Below are 16,058 nucleotides of genomic sequence, written 5' to 3'. Positions count from 1 at the left end.
AGTGATTTAGGGCTGGGCGCTCTAGGCAACATTCCTTATTTCCCTCCTTGATGGGCCTCTCTGGTCTTAAATTGAGACCACTGAACTTGGCTTCAGTTTTGTTTCCACCCACCAGCGCTACCACACGATCTCTCTTCTCCTTTGATATTTTCTGGCAGAAGGAAGAGAGGAAGAATTCATTCCCAAGTCCTTCATTAAGAGAGGCTTGATGGTGATACAGGGACTGGTGCCCAGGCTGGCGTGGGAAGGGCAAACGCGGGCAGACCCCAAGCAGGGCAAGGGGGTGAGTGGGGGACGTGAGTTTCCTGCCTTTCTTGTATGAGACAAAGGAGGAGAGGTCCCTCTAGAATCCGTGCAGTCCAAGGATACTGGACTGTTGGAAGTTGGGTAGGGGGACATCCTCAGGGTGTGCGTAGGTGGGTGAGGAAGGGCAGAGAAATACTATTTTCTGGGGAGTTGGACCGGGCTGTATAGTCATGGAACTCATTGATTTCACCCAGCATGTGGGTTACCGGGAGGGCGGGAAAGGATGCAGGGAGGGAACCTGCTGGTCGCTTGAGCGGTCGAACCTCACCTCGGGGCGGTCCCTCGGGGGTTCCAGCAGGGGGCGCCCCGAGCCCCGGGCCGAGTGTCCGGGCGCGCCTCCAGCCGGCGCCTGGGACGGGGCTGGCCGCTCCGCCCCCTCGACTCCCCGGAGGCTCTGTGGGAGGACGCCGGGCGCAGGAGGCAGAGCTGAGCAGAGCGAGCGCCGCGCACCCCGCCGTGTCCCGGTACCCGTCCTGCCCGCCACACAGGCAGCGCAGCCTCTCGCCGTGAGTAGCGCCCGGGACGCGGGACTCGACGGCAGCCGGGGCTGGGGTGGCGGGTCATTGCCTGTCTAGGATATGGCCCTTCTGCGGTTTGTGCGTTGTGGCAGCACCCGGAGGCCAGTCTGCACGCTGCTTACCTCGGGGTGCCTCCTCTGCTTGACACTCTGATCCTGGAGACGCGGTAGGGAGACGGACAGTGTCTGACATCTGTGTAGAAGGGAAAGGGCGCTACATCAAGAAAGGCTCCCCTCAAAGGGGACCAGTTTCTGTAGGAGGGAGACAAGCCCAGTCTCTGTGGGGGCTCACACCTCCTCCACCCACCTCGGCCCAGGAGGTCACTTCCTGTGAAATGAACCTCCAGTGTGGCCTAATGAGTTGTGGGCAGGTGGAGGGACACTCCCTGGCGCCCTATCCTCTTGAATCTGAAGGCAGCTGGGCGCTCTTTTGGTTTCTGACATTGGTTCCCAAGTACGTTAGCATCCTAGGGGAATTTTTGTTGACAAAGAGACCCTGGCACCTTAACTGCTTCAGAGTTAAGCTTAAAGACCTGTTTTCCTCCCTACCTAGCCTCTGTTAAGTTTTTGGCATCTAAAGTGATGGCATTGATAGCCCAGTAGCTTCCTGGGAGGCTTGAGGAGGGTCAGGAATGGGTGGGTTATCTGCTACCCCAGGGGCAAGCTTCTTGCTAACAGGAATAAAAGCCAACTGACCCTGACCACCTCTCTAGAGCCTTCCATCCTGTCAGATGGTGGTGGTGGTGGTGGGGGGGAAGCAAATAATCCAGCTGCCCAGAGAAGCTGAACCTTCATCAAAACATGGAGTTTTTCTCATGTCAACTCAGGGAGGCAGCTTCTCCGACCTTCTTTGAGCCCTAAGCTTCCTTATCAGGGATTGTCCAAAGGGGTTCTGTGATGCTCAGTTCCCCTCCCTTCTGCTGGCAGCTTCCCCAGAGCCTGAGTTTGAGGATTCTTCATAGGTGTGTGTGGTGTTTCAAACCACTGCCTGCCCGTGTCATAGCCTGGTTTCCCTTACTGGATTTGGGTGAGGGAGGGTGAGACGCTCAGAGAGTTAACATCAGAGTGAGGTTTCATAGAATGAGGGAAGACAGCAAATATTGGGGTGGTGTTTCAGACCTGGGCATCTGCTCCCTTCTTGAAGCTGTCCACCAGAAGGCCACAGACTTTCCAATCATGAACCACCCTTGAAGGAGTTGGGTGGCTCTCAAGAGAAGCCCTGGGAAACTTGATGGCGTAGGTGTGTGATGGTGGGTAAGTCCCTTCCCCTGTCTGGACCTCAGAGTCCTCCTGTTGTCAAACAAGTGAGTGAGACCAGACCCCAGTGGGTTCAGACTTTTGTTTTGAGGTGAGTTTTTACCCCAAACCCCAGTCCACAGCAAGGTGTGGGAGTGCGCTGGCCCACTTCCTCACCCCGTGACTTCTGAAGAGGAGATTAAACTGGAAAGGTATTTGTGAGATTCCTTTCTGTGGAGTCCTAAGAAGTCTGTGTTACCTCCTAGACTGTTGCTTGGTGTTAGGGCCATGGACAAGAAGGTGAATTCCCAGGATTCCTTGGGAGAAAGTGAACACCCAGATGGGTATCATCTTTGAACTGTCTGGAGCTGGTAGCCCGAGTCTCTGATCAAAAAATTATAGTCGCATCTCTTGCCTCTGATATGTGGTTTCAGCCTTTCAAACTTGGTGATAATTCTACCTTGGAGTCGCTGTACATGACGCTGACAGTTTACCAACGTAAGTAAGATGCAGACTGATCTGTGGAGGTGTTAGGAAAGAATGACAGCGCCACTAGGTGTCTGAGCTGGGGTCTCGAGAAAGGAGGCTGGGCACTAACAGCAAATCAACCATTTATAGAGAACGTGCCTACGGTAGCCGCTGCAAAGGGACAGAGGTGAGACTGTTACATCCTTTGCCCTTTTGGGGCTCCAAGAGCGTTCCACATGTATCATCTCACTTGTAAAGTAGATATTTATGAGGAGCCTGGAGAGATGGCTCAGTGGCTAAGCGCACTGGCTGCTTTCCCAGAGGACCTGGGTTCGGTTACCAGCACCCACAGGATGGTTTACAATCATCTTTAACTTCAGTTCAGAGGGTCTGATGCCCCTTTCTGGCCTCTTTGGGCACTGCACACATACATGTAAGCAAAGCAACTGTACACATACAGATAACATCTTAAAAATAAGTTTAATAAATAGATAGTAATATATGTTCCCCCCTCAGGATCTCATATAGCCAAGGCTGGCCTTGAACTCATCATGTAGCTGAGGTTGACCTTGAACCTCGACCTCTGTAGTGCAGAGATTTTAAGTATGAGCCACCATGCCTGGTTTATGGAGTGCTGAGGATCGAAGCTATAGCTGCTTTGTGCACTAGGCAGGCACTCGACCAATTGAACTATATCCCAGCACTTTTATTTTTCCATTTCTTTTTCTTTTTGGCGATAGGATCTTACCTTAGAGCCCACACTGGCCTGAAACTTCAGGATACCTCCTGAGTGCTGGGATTACAGGTGTGTGCCAGCCGTATCCAGTGCATTTAGTGCCGGGATGGAAGCCAGAGCTTTGTACATGCTACATACATACCCTGATAACTGAGGCATATCCTCAGCTCTGTGGAGAAGCTGTCTCCAAGTTGAATCAGACAGTATATAATCTTTTCTTGGGATCTGGTTTCTTTTGTTCTTCACACTTGTGAGATTTGCCCACGTCACAGCACTTAGCGGCACTTCCCTAATTGGCACGGTTGTATAGTGACTCCATTATGTATGTATATTCAGTGGGTCTACCCATTGTTTTCTAGATGGTTCCAGTTTTTAGTTGTTATTAGAAGTTTACTTGTTGCTAAATGGGCCATTCTAGAAATCAGCCATGCAGGTTTCCTACAGTACGTTCACAGAAATGTTTCCACGGGACTCAGAGTGATTTTTCCCAGTGTGTCTCTCCCCTGGCAGTGTCTGGGTGTTCCGCACACTCAACAGCATCAGGGTTGTTGACTAGGCCTGTTTTCCATGGAAGTTAATTTGAAGCTCAGAAGGGCTATCTTGTGTTCAGTGAAGGGCAATGTAGCTGTGAGCAGCAGAGCTGGGATTTGCCACGTCAGAGTATAGGTTTTGTCTCTTTCCCAAAGTTCACGTGTATGAGTGCTTTGCCTGCATGTGTGTCTGTGCACCACATTTGTGTCTGGTGCCCACAGAAGCCAGAAGAGGATGCCAGCTCTGCCTCAAAGTGCAGTTACAGATCGTTGTGAGCCACCATGTGAGTGCTGGGACTTGAACCCAGGTCCTCTGCAAGAGCAGTCGGGGCTCTTAACCACTGAGACATGTCTCCAATCCCTTTGCTTTTCTTTTTGAGGACAGGCATAGATTATGGTCTCGAAAGAGAAAATTCTAACCTAATCCTATTAGGAGGACTTTTCTAGAATGTGAAGAAGGGAAGAACAGAGCCATGCAGCCTTGCAGAGAAGGTGACTAGACCCTGAGGGAACGGAGCAGCTCTCAGGTGGGCTCCCATGGAAAGAGCCTTCTTAGCGGTGTGGCATGGCAGGGTGAACCCACGAGGACAGGAAAAGTCCACTGTGACTGTAACTCAGGGTATGTGGAATAGGGCAGTGACCTGTGTCTGAGTTCGCTTGCCCTCCACTTCACCCTGGCTCATTTTTCTGGGGGAAATCGGGGCTTCTCGGAATCTACCTCGGTTCCTGATGGCAGATGGAGCTGGCCTCTCACCAAAGGGAAGCTCATAGCTGCTGGGACCACTCTTCATGTTCCTGCCGAGAGGATTTTGATGGGGGGAGCTTGGTGCTCTCCCCTGAGAGCTGGATAAATGGTTTATTTGGAAGGAATACTGGTTTCGGGCGTCTTGCAGGGGTAGTGAGAATAAAGACAGGTTCAGTTTCTGATTCCGGTTGAGTCAAACTTGCTAAGAGGACCCCAAAACCTCTTCCTGAGAAGGGAGTTGAACTGATTGACTTCATGCCATAGACAACAGGAACACAGTGGCCTGGGACAAGTCGTGACAATAAAACCATCCTCCTCTGCATGGTATCTTACATCCCTACACTGGTATGTGAAGCAGATGCTAGGCTTCATAGGGGTGTCTCCATTTACAGATGGGGGGCTGAGGATGAGAAAGGAAGCCAGCCTGCTGTGGGTGACAGGGATAGTGGTCTTTTTAGTGTCTGTGCACACTCAGGCCCGCCCCAGCTGCACAGTGGGCATGAAGGGTCATGGGTGTCCACAGGAAGGTGGTCCTGAAAGTGAGATCTGAGAGACAGGCCGGCTCTGTCTGGGGGTCTGAGGGGTCTGTGTGCTTTGGCAGAATGAATGAAGGATGGGACACTTTGGTAATGGGGCTCTGGTTTGTGAGAACAACATGCCCCAATTTCTTGATGTTGGTGAGACCTGTCCTATGTGATGGTCCTTCTACTCAACCTGGAAAGCACAGGCTCTCAGGGTCACAGCCTGAGTATAGTTGGCATTTGATTGGCAGGCAGGAGAAGAGCTGCCCGTGCTGGCCAAAATGGGCTGTGATACCTTTGCTAAGGACCCTTGAGTGATTCCATAGGCAGCTGGTCATATCTCACAAAAGGGTGCTGTCTTCAGGTGAACTCTTTGGGTAAGGGGATTGCAAGGGAAGATACAAGCCCTACAGTGAGGGCTCCCTGGGGCTCGAACAGCTCTGTGTCTTTTGCTGAGGTGTCCCGCGCAGGCGGAGGTAGCTATGTGCCACAGATGAAGAAACTGGGTTCCTCTGCCAAGTGATGAGGTCACAGAGCTAGATGCGGGTAGTACTGGAACCAGCACCTCAGGCTCCTGGCTCCTGGTACTGTTTTAATTTGTCATACCGTCCCCACCTATGTTCCCTGTGAGGTGATGAGTGAGCACTTACCAATCCGTTCAGACTCGCTGTCAGATGGCACAGCCCCCAAGGGAGCTGAAGTCATAATAAATCCCTTGTCTTTCCACAGTACTTAATCGCTCACGAAACAATTTCATGACTCGAAATTGATTTTTACGGTATTGGTCCCATTTTACAGATGGGAAAGCTGTATGTCTGGTCACGTAAATAATTATTTGCCAGGTAAAACTGGGTCTTACATACTGGGCAAATATTCTGCAGCCCTATATTTTAGCTTTTAAAAGTATTATTTTATGTATGAAGGTGTTCTGCCTGCATGCTTATTTGAATATCACATGTGTAAACGGATTTTTCTTTGGGCTGCCATCTCACAAAAGATGACATGGAGATTTATTATTATTAAAGCTTGGCCTTAGTTTAGGCTTGTATTTAACTAGTTCTTATAACTTAAATTAACCCATATTTTTAAATCTATGTTCATTTATATGGCTTGGTTAACTTTACTCTGTTTTTCCCATCCTGCTTCCTCTCCTGCTGGTAACTAAGAGTTCTTGCTCCTGCTCTTCCAGAGGACCTGAGTTCCCAGAACACATGGAGGGGCTCACAGCTGCCTGTCAGTCCAGCTTCAGGGCATCTGATGCCCTCTCCTGGCCCGCTTGGCACCTGCACTTGTGTGCACATATCCACATATAGACACATCCACATACATAAAAATAAAGTGAACTTTAAGAGAGGAATGAAATCTATGTCTTAGCATCACTACTGCTGTGATGGAATACCATGACCAAAGCAACTTGGGGAGGGAAGGGTTTATTTGGCGGACACTTCCACATCACTGAAGAAAATCAGGGCGGGAGCTCAAATATGGCGGGAACCTGGAGGCAGGAGCTGATGCAGAGGCCATGAACGGGTGCTGCTTACTGGCTTGCCCATCATGGCTTGCTCAGCCTGCTTTCTTATAGAACCCAGGACCACCAGTCCAGGATGGAAACACACGCAATGGGCTGGGCCGTCCCCTATCAATCACTAATTAAGAAAAATGTCCTACATCCGGATCTTAGTGAGGCATTTTCTCAATTGAGATGCCCTCCTTTCAGATGACTCTAGCTTGTGCCATTGACATGAAAGTAGCCAGGACATTTGACATCATCACCACAGGTGGGCCGCTCACACAGACCCATCCTTAGAGAACAAGGCTGTGGGTGACTGAACTTCTTTTCTCCCTGCAGTTGGTTGCTTTTCAGACCCAGACTCTTTGGCTTGTGCTAATTTGCATGGCCGTCCTAAGCTTAGGTTTCTTTCCATTTCAGGATTGTATGGTCCAGGCCTCGATGAGGAGCCCAAACATGGAGACGTTCAAGCAGCAGAAGGTGGAGGATTTTTATGACATTGGAGAGGAGCTGGGGAGGTAAGAGATTGCGTTGAGAGGTGGAGGGGTGTCCCATGGGCCGACTCACTTTTCTGTTGCCTGGTTGGGGTTATAAAGCTGGTTTGTCACAGGGCTGTTGGGGAGCTTCCCAAACAAGCCCGGGGTTTATCCATCCTCTTGGGTGACACTGCAGATCTGTCACTCTCTATAACGGACGTCAGAAGAGCTGCACAGCCGGGGTCTGTGTGTTCTGTATAGTCTGACAGCTATGGGACAACCTCATGAAATCTGTCCTCTTTCCCCCCATAAAGCCCTCTCTCCAGGTCGGCTGGACATCTGACCTGTTGGTTTTTGTTCCTGATGTCCCGTTGGGGTTCTCCATGGTTCCCCAGGATTTTCTTTTTTAAACTGGAGCCTGAATGGGAGGTGAAGTAATCCTCCTGAAAAGGGATTTGTATTGAGTAACAGCCTTGCCAGCCTCGGCAGGAAGGTTCCGGGATCTGAGTTGTTGCCTCAGCCGAGAGTAGGGCTTAACTAAACGTTCTTCTCATTTCAAAGTCACTATTTTGTGAAGGGAGAAATGAGATTTTCTGGAGACCTCCCCCCGAAACTTCCCATTTTTAAAAATGGCTGATGTTTAGTGGCTATAAGACACCAGTCCCAAAGCCCTGGTCTCAGACCACGCAGGGAATGGCAGTCCCCTTTGTTCCTGACACAGGTAGACTGTGGGGCAGGGCTGAAGTGAATTTCTCAAAGTTGCTGAGGGCAGCGAGCAACAAAGCTAAGGTTCTGAGCTGCCTAGTTTGTCCCTGCACACTTGTCCGGCTCCCTCCTGTGAGCAAGGCGCTTGTCCGCTCAAAAGTGTTCCAGCCCCTCACACACCCAGCAGAGCAGGGTGCCGGCGGAACCAGACAGGTAAAACAGGAAGCCTTTCTCCTTCTTTAAAACTGTCGAATTAGCACAAATTCTTATATCCTTTGTTTTAAAGGCAAACAGAACAAAGCCAGGGAGCCTTCTTCCAGGAAGGGAGGTAGCAGGGAGGGGGTGGGGCACAGGTCAGGGGGTGGCTGACCTTGCAGACTGGTCCGCGGACTTCAAGGACTCCTCAGCCTTCTGTTACTAATCTTGGGCCTAGAAAAGGGGTTCTGGATGGAAAACCAGGGTCTCTTTGCTGCAGGCCCCTTTGCACTTCGACCCCCACCCCCGACCTGGGAAACAGCACCTCCTGGCTGAGCTCTTTGAGTTGGTATCCTTGCCTTAGCCTGTGTTCTGTGCCATGGGTACAATGATGAGCATTGTGTACAATGATGTACCTCCTCGAACTCCAGCCTGGCTAGAGACGTGCTTGATAACAAGGCCTTGGTGGGACTGGACTCGTGCCCGAGGGGCAGAGAAACTGAGAAGTTGGCTGGGCGAGGGTCCTGGGGAAGAATGCAGAGTTTGTTCCTGGAGAATGTTTGTGCCATCCCCTCCTTGCCTTGCCCCTCCGCCACTTTGGACCTGAGCTGTAAGAACTGGGAGACAATCGTGTTTGCAGCCCCTCCCTTGCTGCAAGTGTAAAGGCTGCACGCGCTCAGCCTGGCATCCTCCCTCCCCAAAGTGCTGGCTAGACAAAAGGTTGATGAGAGTCATCAGAGACTTGGGACCTGTGCTCAGACACGCTAAGGCTTGGCTGGAGCTCAGGTGAGCTAGAAGGCCATGAAAAGGCTTTCCTTCCAGGATCCCTGTTTAGCAGTTGGAACTAAGGTTCAAGGTGGAGATGGGTCCTGTAGGGAGTTATAGAATGGGTTGGAATTTGTACTGCCTTCAGGTGACCACACAGTTACTTTGGGGGTGGGAGGTGCTGGAGGACCCAGCCCAGGGTGCTTTGGCTACTAAGTACATGCTTAGCCCGCAACCACTCTGCTTGTTAAAAAGGTTAATCCTATTCTCTCCCCATGATTCTCTGCATATAACACACTGAGGACCTACTGTGTGCCTGGCCTTGCCTAATGCAGTGGGAAGTAAATTATCACGTGTGCTGTCTCCTTGCAGCCTGTGATTTATAGATGTAGAGAGGCACTCAGCAAGTGGATTACAGAGGATGAGTCATGGTCAGGTCACATACGAAGGGAGAGGACAGAGTGCTCCAAGGGAAAGTAATGGGAGACGTATTTAAAAGAGGCCGGTGAGAAAGGCCGCTCCAGGGCTCTGGCCCCAGTGCTGAGGACAGATCATTGTCGGTACACACAGCTTTGGCTCCAGCCTGCTCACGGTGCTGGAGGTGGTCTGCTGTCCCTAGTGTTTAGAGAAATGCTAGCTTCTATCGTCCGACCTCTCCCAGCCTTTGTATCTACCAGTGGGGCAGAGCAAGGGACTGAGGCAGGCCTCCTAAAGAGAATTCCGTTTAACCCATTGTTTTATAGGGGAGGCTAGGATGGGTGGCTCGTCCAAGGTCACAGAGTGGTGTGTGCTGGGATGAACTGGTAAGATCCACAAACAACAAATCATCTTCCTTTATCTGAATGCCTCCAGGGAATGGGAGAGACTATCAGTACGGTGGTTATTTTTTTTTCCTTTTTCTATTTCCCTTTGAGACTAGGTGTTTGAGGCCAATGTTAGCAACATAGTAAGTCCCCTGTGTCTGAAAACTAAGAGCAAGGTGTATGATGCACACCCCAGTCTCGGTGCATGGGGGGCAGCGGCAGGATCTCTGTGTGTTGGAAGCCTGTTGGTCAGTTACCTGGTAAGACCCTGTCTCAGAAAAAAAAATCCGCATTAAATCATGAGCTATTTTTATTTCTGAGTCTCTCCTCTCATCTTGCCAAGGGTGTTTCTCACACTTGTTCACACCCCTCCTCCTTTGTGTCCACTTGTGCGTGGGGTTCGCATTCCTCCAAGTGCTAAGGAGGCCCAGAAGGCAGAGAGGCCGGCAGCTCAGGGAGAGGCCAGGCATGAGATTAGGCCTATCTCCCCTTTGTTTGTGCTGGGCTCTTTGATGTCAGGTCCACATCTTGTTTCTTATCTCAGGCATCGGACCACACTGGAGCTAAGGCCAGAGGTCCCCCAAACTTCTGTGACCTGTTCTTGCCCTTACTGGTTCCCTCACTCTTAATAATTACACTTTTAGGGGGCTGGAGAGATGGCTCAGAAGTTAAAATCACTGGCTACTCTTCCAGAAGAGCTGAGTTCAATGCCTAGAACCCACATGGCAGCTCACAACTGTCTGTAACTTCAGTTCCAGGGGATTTGATATCCTCTTCTGGTTTCCATAGCACCAGGTTTGCATTTGGTCCACAGACATACATGCAGACAAAACACCCACATACATGAAAATATATATATATATATATATATATATATATATATATATATATATATGCTTTTTTTTCTTTTTCCTGAGACAGGGTTTCTATGTGTAAGAGCCCTAACTGTTCTGGAACATGGTTTGTAGATCAGGCTGGTCTCCCAAAGGCCACAGAGATCTGACTGCCTCTGCCTCTGGAGTGCTGGGATTAAAGGTGCCACCACACCTGGCTACTTTTTCTTTAAGATCCAATTCAGTTGCTGTCTCCCCAACAGCCTACTGTGACCCACCCACCTCCATCCCATACTCTTCCTGAAGAATCAGCTAGCTTTTATCCTGCACCCCCACATCTATAACATCCAACTTCATATTACACTAAAGTGTTTCCCTGTGGGATTGAGGTCCTGCACCCATCACCTGGGCTTCTGTGTACTTCAGCTTTTATCCTCTGGTCTCTGCCCTGCTCTGTTCACCCACCCTACCCCCCCCCCCCCCCCGTCCTTCTACACCTGATAAGTTCTCAGCACCCACAGACACCTGTAATTAAACACAAGGCTATCTGGAAGCTGCTTTGAGTTAAACACGACAAACACGACGTGGCCAGCCTCCGTCACACCCTTGCTCTCAGAAGCCTGGAACTCAGGTAGAGTGGAATACAGAACACAGAAGCAATTCCCTCCACAGGGCACTCGCCACTAATTCTTTGGCTTAAAAAAAAAATGACCTATTAATTTTGTGTGTGTGTACATGAGTGTGGCTGCGCTGGAGACCAGATGCTGAGAGCTGGAGTTACAAGAGGTTGTGAGCTGATCAACATGAGTGATGGGTACTGAACTCAGGTCCTTTGCAACAGTAGTGCTGGCTTGTAACCTGAAGCCTCCTCTCCAGCCCCATTGTATGTAATTCTTTTAATTATTTGCTTACATTTTTTTCTGTGTATGCATACATACATACGCGGTCAGCTGGAGTTGGTTTTCTCCTTCCATTTTGTGGGTCCTGGAGTTTGAACTTAGGTCATCAGCCAAGGCAGCAGGTTGCTTTATCCCCTGAGCCATTTTGGCAGCCCCTGTATTTACCTCTTACGCCACCACGTGATGCAGATACTATCCCCATCCTGCAGATGAAGAAGCTCAGCCTCCACAGCGTTGAGTAACTACCACAGGGAACAGAACTGTGGGACGCAGCAAGCCTCAGAGAAAGTCAGGCCTGAGAACCAGGGACTCTCCCTAGGCAGAGCCCTGCCCCCCATTCAGCTCTGCCACTTTTTGACTGGTATTTCCTGCCTCTGAGAATGTGACTGGCTGCATGTCAGGGATCTCCTGTCCTTGTCAGCCTGCTCAAAGTCCACCCCGTCCTTGCAGGACAATGCAAGTGGACGTGGACTCAACATTCTCACTTAACAGTGAGGAGAACAAGAGACGCGAAGTCATATGTTCCTGGTCACATCGTCTGAGGCTAGCCAGGACTCTGTTCTAGGACTGTCACATTGGAAAGCTCATGTTCTCTTTAGATTTATGTGTTTTATTTATGTGTATGAGTGTACACCTGTGTGTATCTATGTGCGCCATGCTGTGCCTGGTACCCTTGGAGGTCAGAAGAGGGGGTCATTTCCCCCTGTAACTGGAGTTATGGATGGTTGTGAGCTACCGTGTGGGTGTTGGGAACGGAACCTGGGACCTCTGCAAGAGATAAAAGGAGTTCCAAACTGCCGAGTTCTGTCTCCAGCTCCCCGATTCCATACTTTAATCAGAATTGGTCAGGGATGTTCTTAGAGGTCATCTATTCTAGTGGAGGCCAGGGCTCAGGGTGGTGGGGGTAAAGGTTGTGATTTGCTGAGGCCCAAGAAGGGCCAAATGGCAGAGCAAATGTATCCCCCCACTGTGTAAGGCAGGAGCGAGAAGCCCACCAGGCCATAGGTTCCCTTGGTGGGAGTCTTATTTTGCAGCTTTCGTGGTGCTTGTTTTAAACGTGTGAGTCTTTTAGCCACACAACTATGGCCCGACTTAGGATGGAAAAGTGATCAAAAGCAGGACAGGTGGGTGAAGGGAGCCAGCAGCAGCTCCTGGATACCGAGGGGGAGCGTGACATATTTCCATCTGTCTCTGGTCCTGACATCACTATAGTAGACTATGGGCTTGCCTGTGCCAGGGGTCTTTTGGAGCTCTTGGCCTATGGTTCAGGGTCAGCCCTTCTGAAGGTTGGAGGTCATTGTGAGCCAGCTAGATGTGAAATGGCACAATAGAGTGCAGTAGCTTCTTGTCACCCATGTTGTGGGTCTGAGCTTCCTGGACCTAGCGTAGAATAGATGTGCTTGGTGTTAGCATCAAGTAAATCTTCTGGGCTATAGCTGTGCCCTCGACTATAAGTCTGACTTCTATAAGGTGTATGTGTGTGTGTAGGTTTATGAGCTCCTACCTGTGCTTTAGGTGACATCTCAGGTACCTGTTTTCTATTGGGTATTGTCATAGCACAGGAGAGCTGGGGCTCAGTTCTTTCCCGTAGAGCTTCAAGCTCAACTTGGGTCCAGCTCAACTCTCAAAAGCAAATGAAATGAGCACACGATTAGATCATGTACCGGGAGTTCAGAGGAGAGAGCACCCTTTCATGATCTAGTCCCAGAGCTGGTGGTAAGGGACGGGATCTTAAAGTGAGGACTGTGTCAGGACCTGGGAAGGACCAGAGCTGCCTGCAGAGAGCCCTGGGTGACAGAAGTCATGGCGAGGGGCAGGGAAGGCCTGTTCATCACCCATTGTGAGGAAAACAAAGCACAAAGCCACTCAAACAAAGTGGTTGCACGGAGGAGCTGGCTTCAGTCAGTGGGAAGCTCTGCATACATGCAAATTGTCCACCCTGATGGGCGGGTCTCATGGAGCCCAGTTTGCATTGCACAAACTTAAGAGCTTCTTCTGAGGGCCATTGATGCCATCCTCATCTACCCAGGGTTTATGTACTTTGTTTTCTATTCATTTATAGAGTGTGTGTATCTTTTACTCATTAAAAAAATATACCTTTCTGTGTACACAGAGTTCATATACTAAATTTTCAAATAAAATAGAAAAGAAATTGTAAGAATAATGGGCTTCTGTGAACTTTCATCTAGATAGCCCCCAAAATTAAAAGACTCACACACTCATCTCTCTCTCTCTCTCTCTCTCTCTCTCTCTCTCTCTCTCTCTCTCTCTCTCTGTGTGTGTGTGTGTGTGTGTGTGTGTGTGTAGACAGAGAGGGAATCAGATCTCTTGGAAATGAAGTTACAGACATTGTGAGCTTGCTGTCTGTTGTAGGTCCTGTCCTGGGTATCAAGCTCTGGTCTTCTGCAAGAACAGTAAGTGCTTTTAACTGCTGAGATATCTCCCCAACTCCTATCTCAGTTTTTAAAAGCTTTTCTTTTTGGATTTATTTATGCATGTACATACGGGAGAGGAGGGTGTGCTTATACCTCAATGTGTGCATGGGTGGAGGTCAGAGGTCAGCGTGAAGAAGTTGGTTCTCTCCATCCACCATGCGGGTCTCAGGGATTAAGCTCTGCTCATCAGGGCTGACCAGGCAATAAACACCTTTACTTGCTGAGCAATTTTGCTGGCCGTAGACATCCTAACTTTTAATATATTTTTACCCCCCCCCCCTTTTTCTCCTTCTCTCCCTGCCTTCTTTCTTTTTCTTTCTTTCTTTTGGTTTTTCGAGACAGGGTTTCTCCGTGTAACAGCCCTAGCTATCCTGGAACTAGCTCTTGTAGACCAGGCTGGCCTCGAACTCACAGAGAGCCTTCTTTCTTTCTTTTTCCTGAGTCTATGGTTATCTACATTTCTGTGCATCTTTGGTTTTGAGCCATTTGAGAGAAGTTGCAGACATAATGCCTCTCACCCCAGGATACTTCATGTGTTTCCTAAGGACATTGACAGTCTCTTTCATCACCAGGATATTTGATACAATAAGCAGTTGCTTTTATCCTAATTATGTCAACATTTCTATCTGTGCTTTTTTGTTTTTGTAGGGTTATTGATAGTCTCTCATTATGTAGCCGAGGCTAGCCTGGAACTTGCTGTATAACTCAGGTTGGTTTCAAACTGGCAATCCTTCTGCCTCTGTCTTCTGGGTGCTGGGATTACAGGCACATGTCACTATGCCTGACTCTCTCCCATTAGTGGGCTTTTGTCTTTTTTCCCCCTTGATATAGAATCTCATATATCCCAGGCTAGCCTTGAACTTGCTATGGTAGCTGAGGATGACTGGCTTTCTGATCTTTCTGCCTCTATTGCTTCCTAAGTGGTGGGATTACAGGATGCCTGGCTTATGTTGTACAGAGGATGGGACCTAGGGCTTTGTGCATGCTAGCAAGCATGCTACCAGCTGAGCAGCCTGCCACCCCCATTAGTGCTCCTTGTAGTTTTTCTTCCTACTTTACAAGACGCAGTACAGGATTGTGTGTGGCATTTCATTGTCACAGCTCTCTGGTCATCTTTACTCTTGAACACTTCCCAATTTGTTTTTTGCTTTGTGTGACATTGGTAATTTTTAATACTGGCCTTTAAAAAATTAAGTATAGATCGATCAGTTAACTTCATTCTGTTCTAAATATTCCTGTTTTTTTTTAAATGCTAAATGAGGGTGTGTCTGTGAACTCTTTTGTTCAGTATCTTCTCCTGGCATTATTTCCCAGAGGTGGCATACCAAGGCAAGAGAGTATGTCTGATTTGCTTAAAGGTTAAAAGGAGAAACACTAAGGAGTGTGCAGTGTTTCACATCTCCTTGTGGCTTTGCCAACCCTCACTCATTGGTGTGTGTGTGTGTGTTTGTGTGTGTGTGTTTGTAATAGCTAAAGAGTTTTGTGAAGGTATGTAAAGATTTTTCCATTGGGAATTTCAAGTAGTTAAAATCTTGTTTACTTTCTTCTTAACCTTAAACTTTATTGTCTTTGTTTCTTTACTTTTTTCCCCTTAGTATTTCTGATTCATTTCGCTACACTTGCATGGATAATGTGAAATTCTAGCCATAGCAAGGTAGGTAGGGCACATACAATCATCCATGTTTCACATATGATGAAAGCAAGGCACTCCATTGACAAAGACTGGTGAGAACTAGGGGTAGAGCTCCTGACATCGGTGGAGGTGCTACCCACCTCTCCCGGCTGTAGAAGAGATGCGTGCTAGCCCAGGGTGCTAGTCCTGGGTCTGCTTCTTTGTCTCTGCTTGTCTGAGCAAGCTAGGACAGATCTGCTTGGAAGCGTAAGATGGAGCGCCATTGGGAAAGTGGGTGCTGGAGATAGGGGTGTTTTTAAAAGGAAACCAGGGCAGGTCTCCCCTTTGCTGGGGAAAACAGAGTGAGGACTCTGGGGCTCCCCATCAACTCACCTGCAGGCTCCCCCAACATCACCCAGGGCTCTAAAGTACAAGCGGTGCAGGTGGGAGGCCTTGCCAGGCTCTGCAGCACCAGGGCCTCCTACAGGACAGCCACAGCCTTCAGCCTCTTCACATTGCCCAGTCCCAGTGTGGACTTGGATAGCTTCTCAAGCCTGAGAACTTTATTCCACATTGTCTAGTCCAGGGGACAGAAAACTACAGCCTTACATGAAAAATTTGTGTGACAGGTCTTGAAGATTATTAGGATATTTTTGTTTTGTTTTAAATTTTAAAATTTAATTATTTGTGTGTGACAAAGTCTTTTACTTGGTAACTCAGGCTGGCCTGGAACTTAGTATGTAGATCAGGCCAGTCTAGAACTCAC

The 16,058-nt window shown here is 49.0% G+C and overlaps 1 protein-coding gene across 1 annotated transcript in view; it reads left to right on the top strand.

Annotated features, from left to right (window-relative positions):
- The first annotated feature begins 710 nt into the window (after positions 1–710).
- Positions 711–16,058, top strand: part of Dapk2 (death associated protein kinase 2) — a 119,022-nt gene continuing 103,674 nt past the window's right edge. The window contains exons 1-2 of the mRNA XM_041679596.1: positions 711–812; positions 6,990–7,087. Of these exons, the coding sequence (XP_041535530.1) occupies positions 6,996–7,087 (92 nt within the window). The 5' untranslated portion in view covers positions 711–812; positions 6,990–6,995. The remainder of the gene's footprint in view (positions 813–6,989; positions 7,088–16,058) is intronic.

This window comes from Microtus oregoni, unplaced genomic scaffold (assembly GCF_018167655.1).
Source record: "Microtus oregoni isolate MIOR12 unplaced genomic scaffold, Mior012 000032F_ref0000030, whole genome shotgun sequence".
Taxonomy (NCBI): Eukaryota; Metazoa; Chordata; class Mammalia; order Rodentia; family Cricetidae; genus Microtus; species Microtus oregoni.
This window is presented reverse-complemented; position numbering and strand designations above follow the sequence as displayed.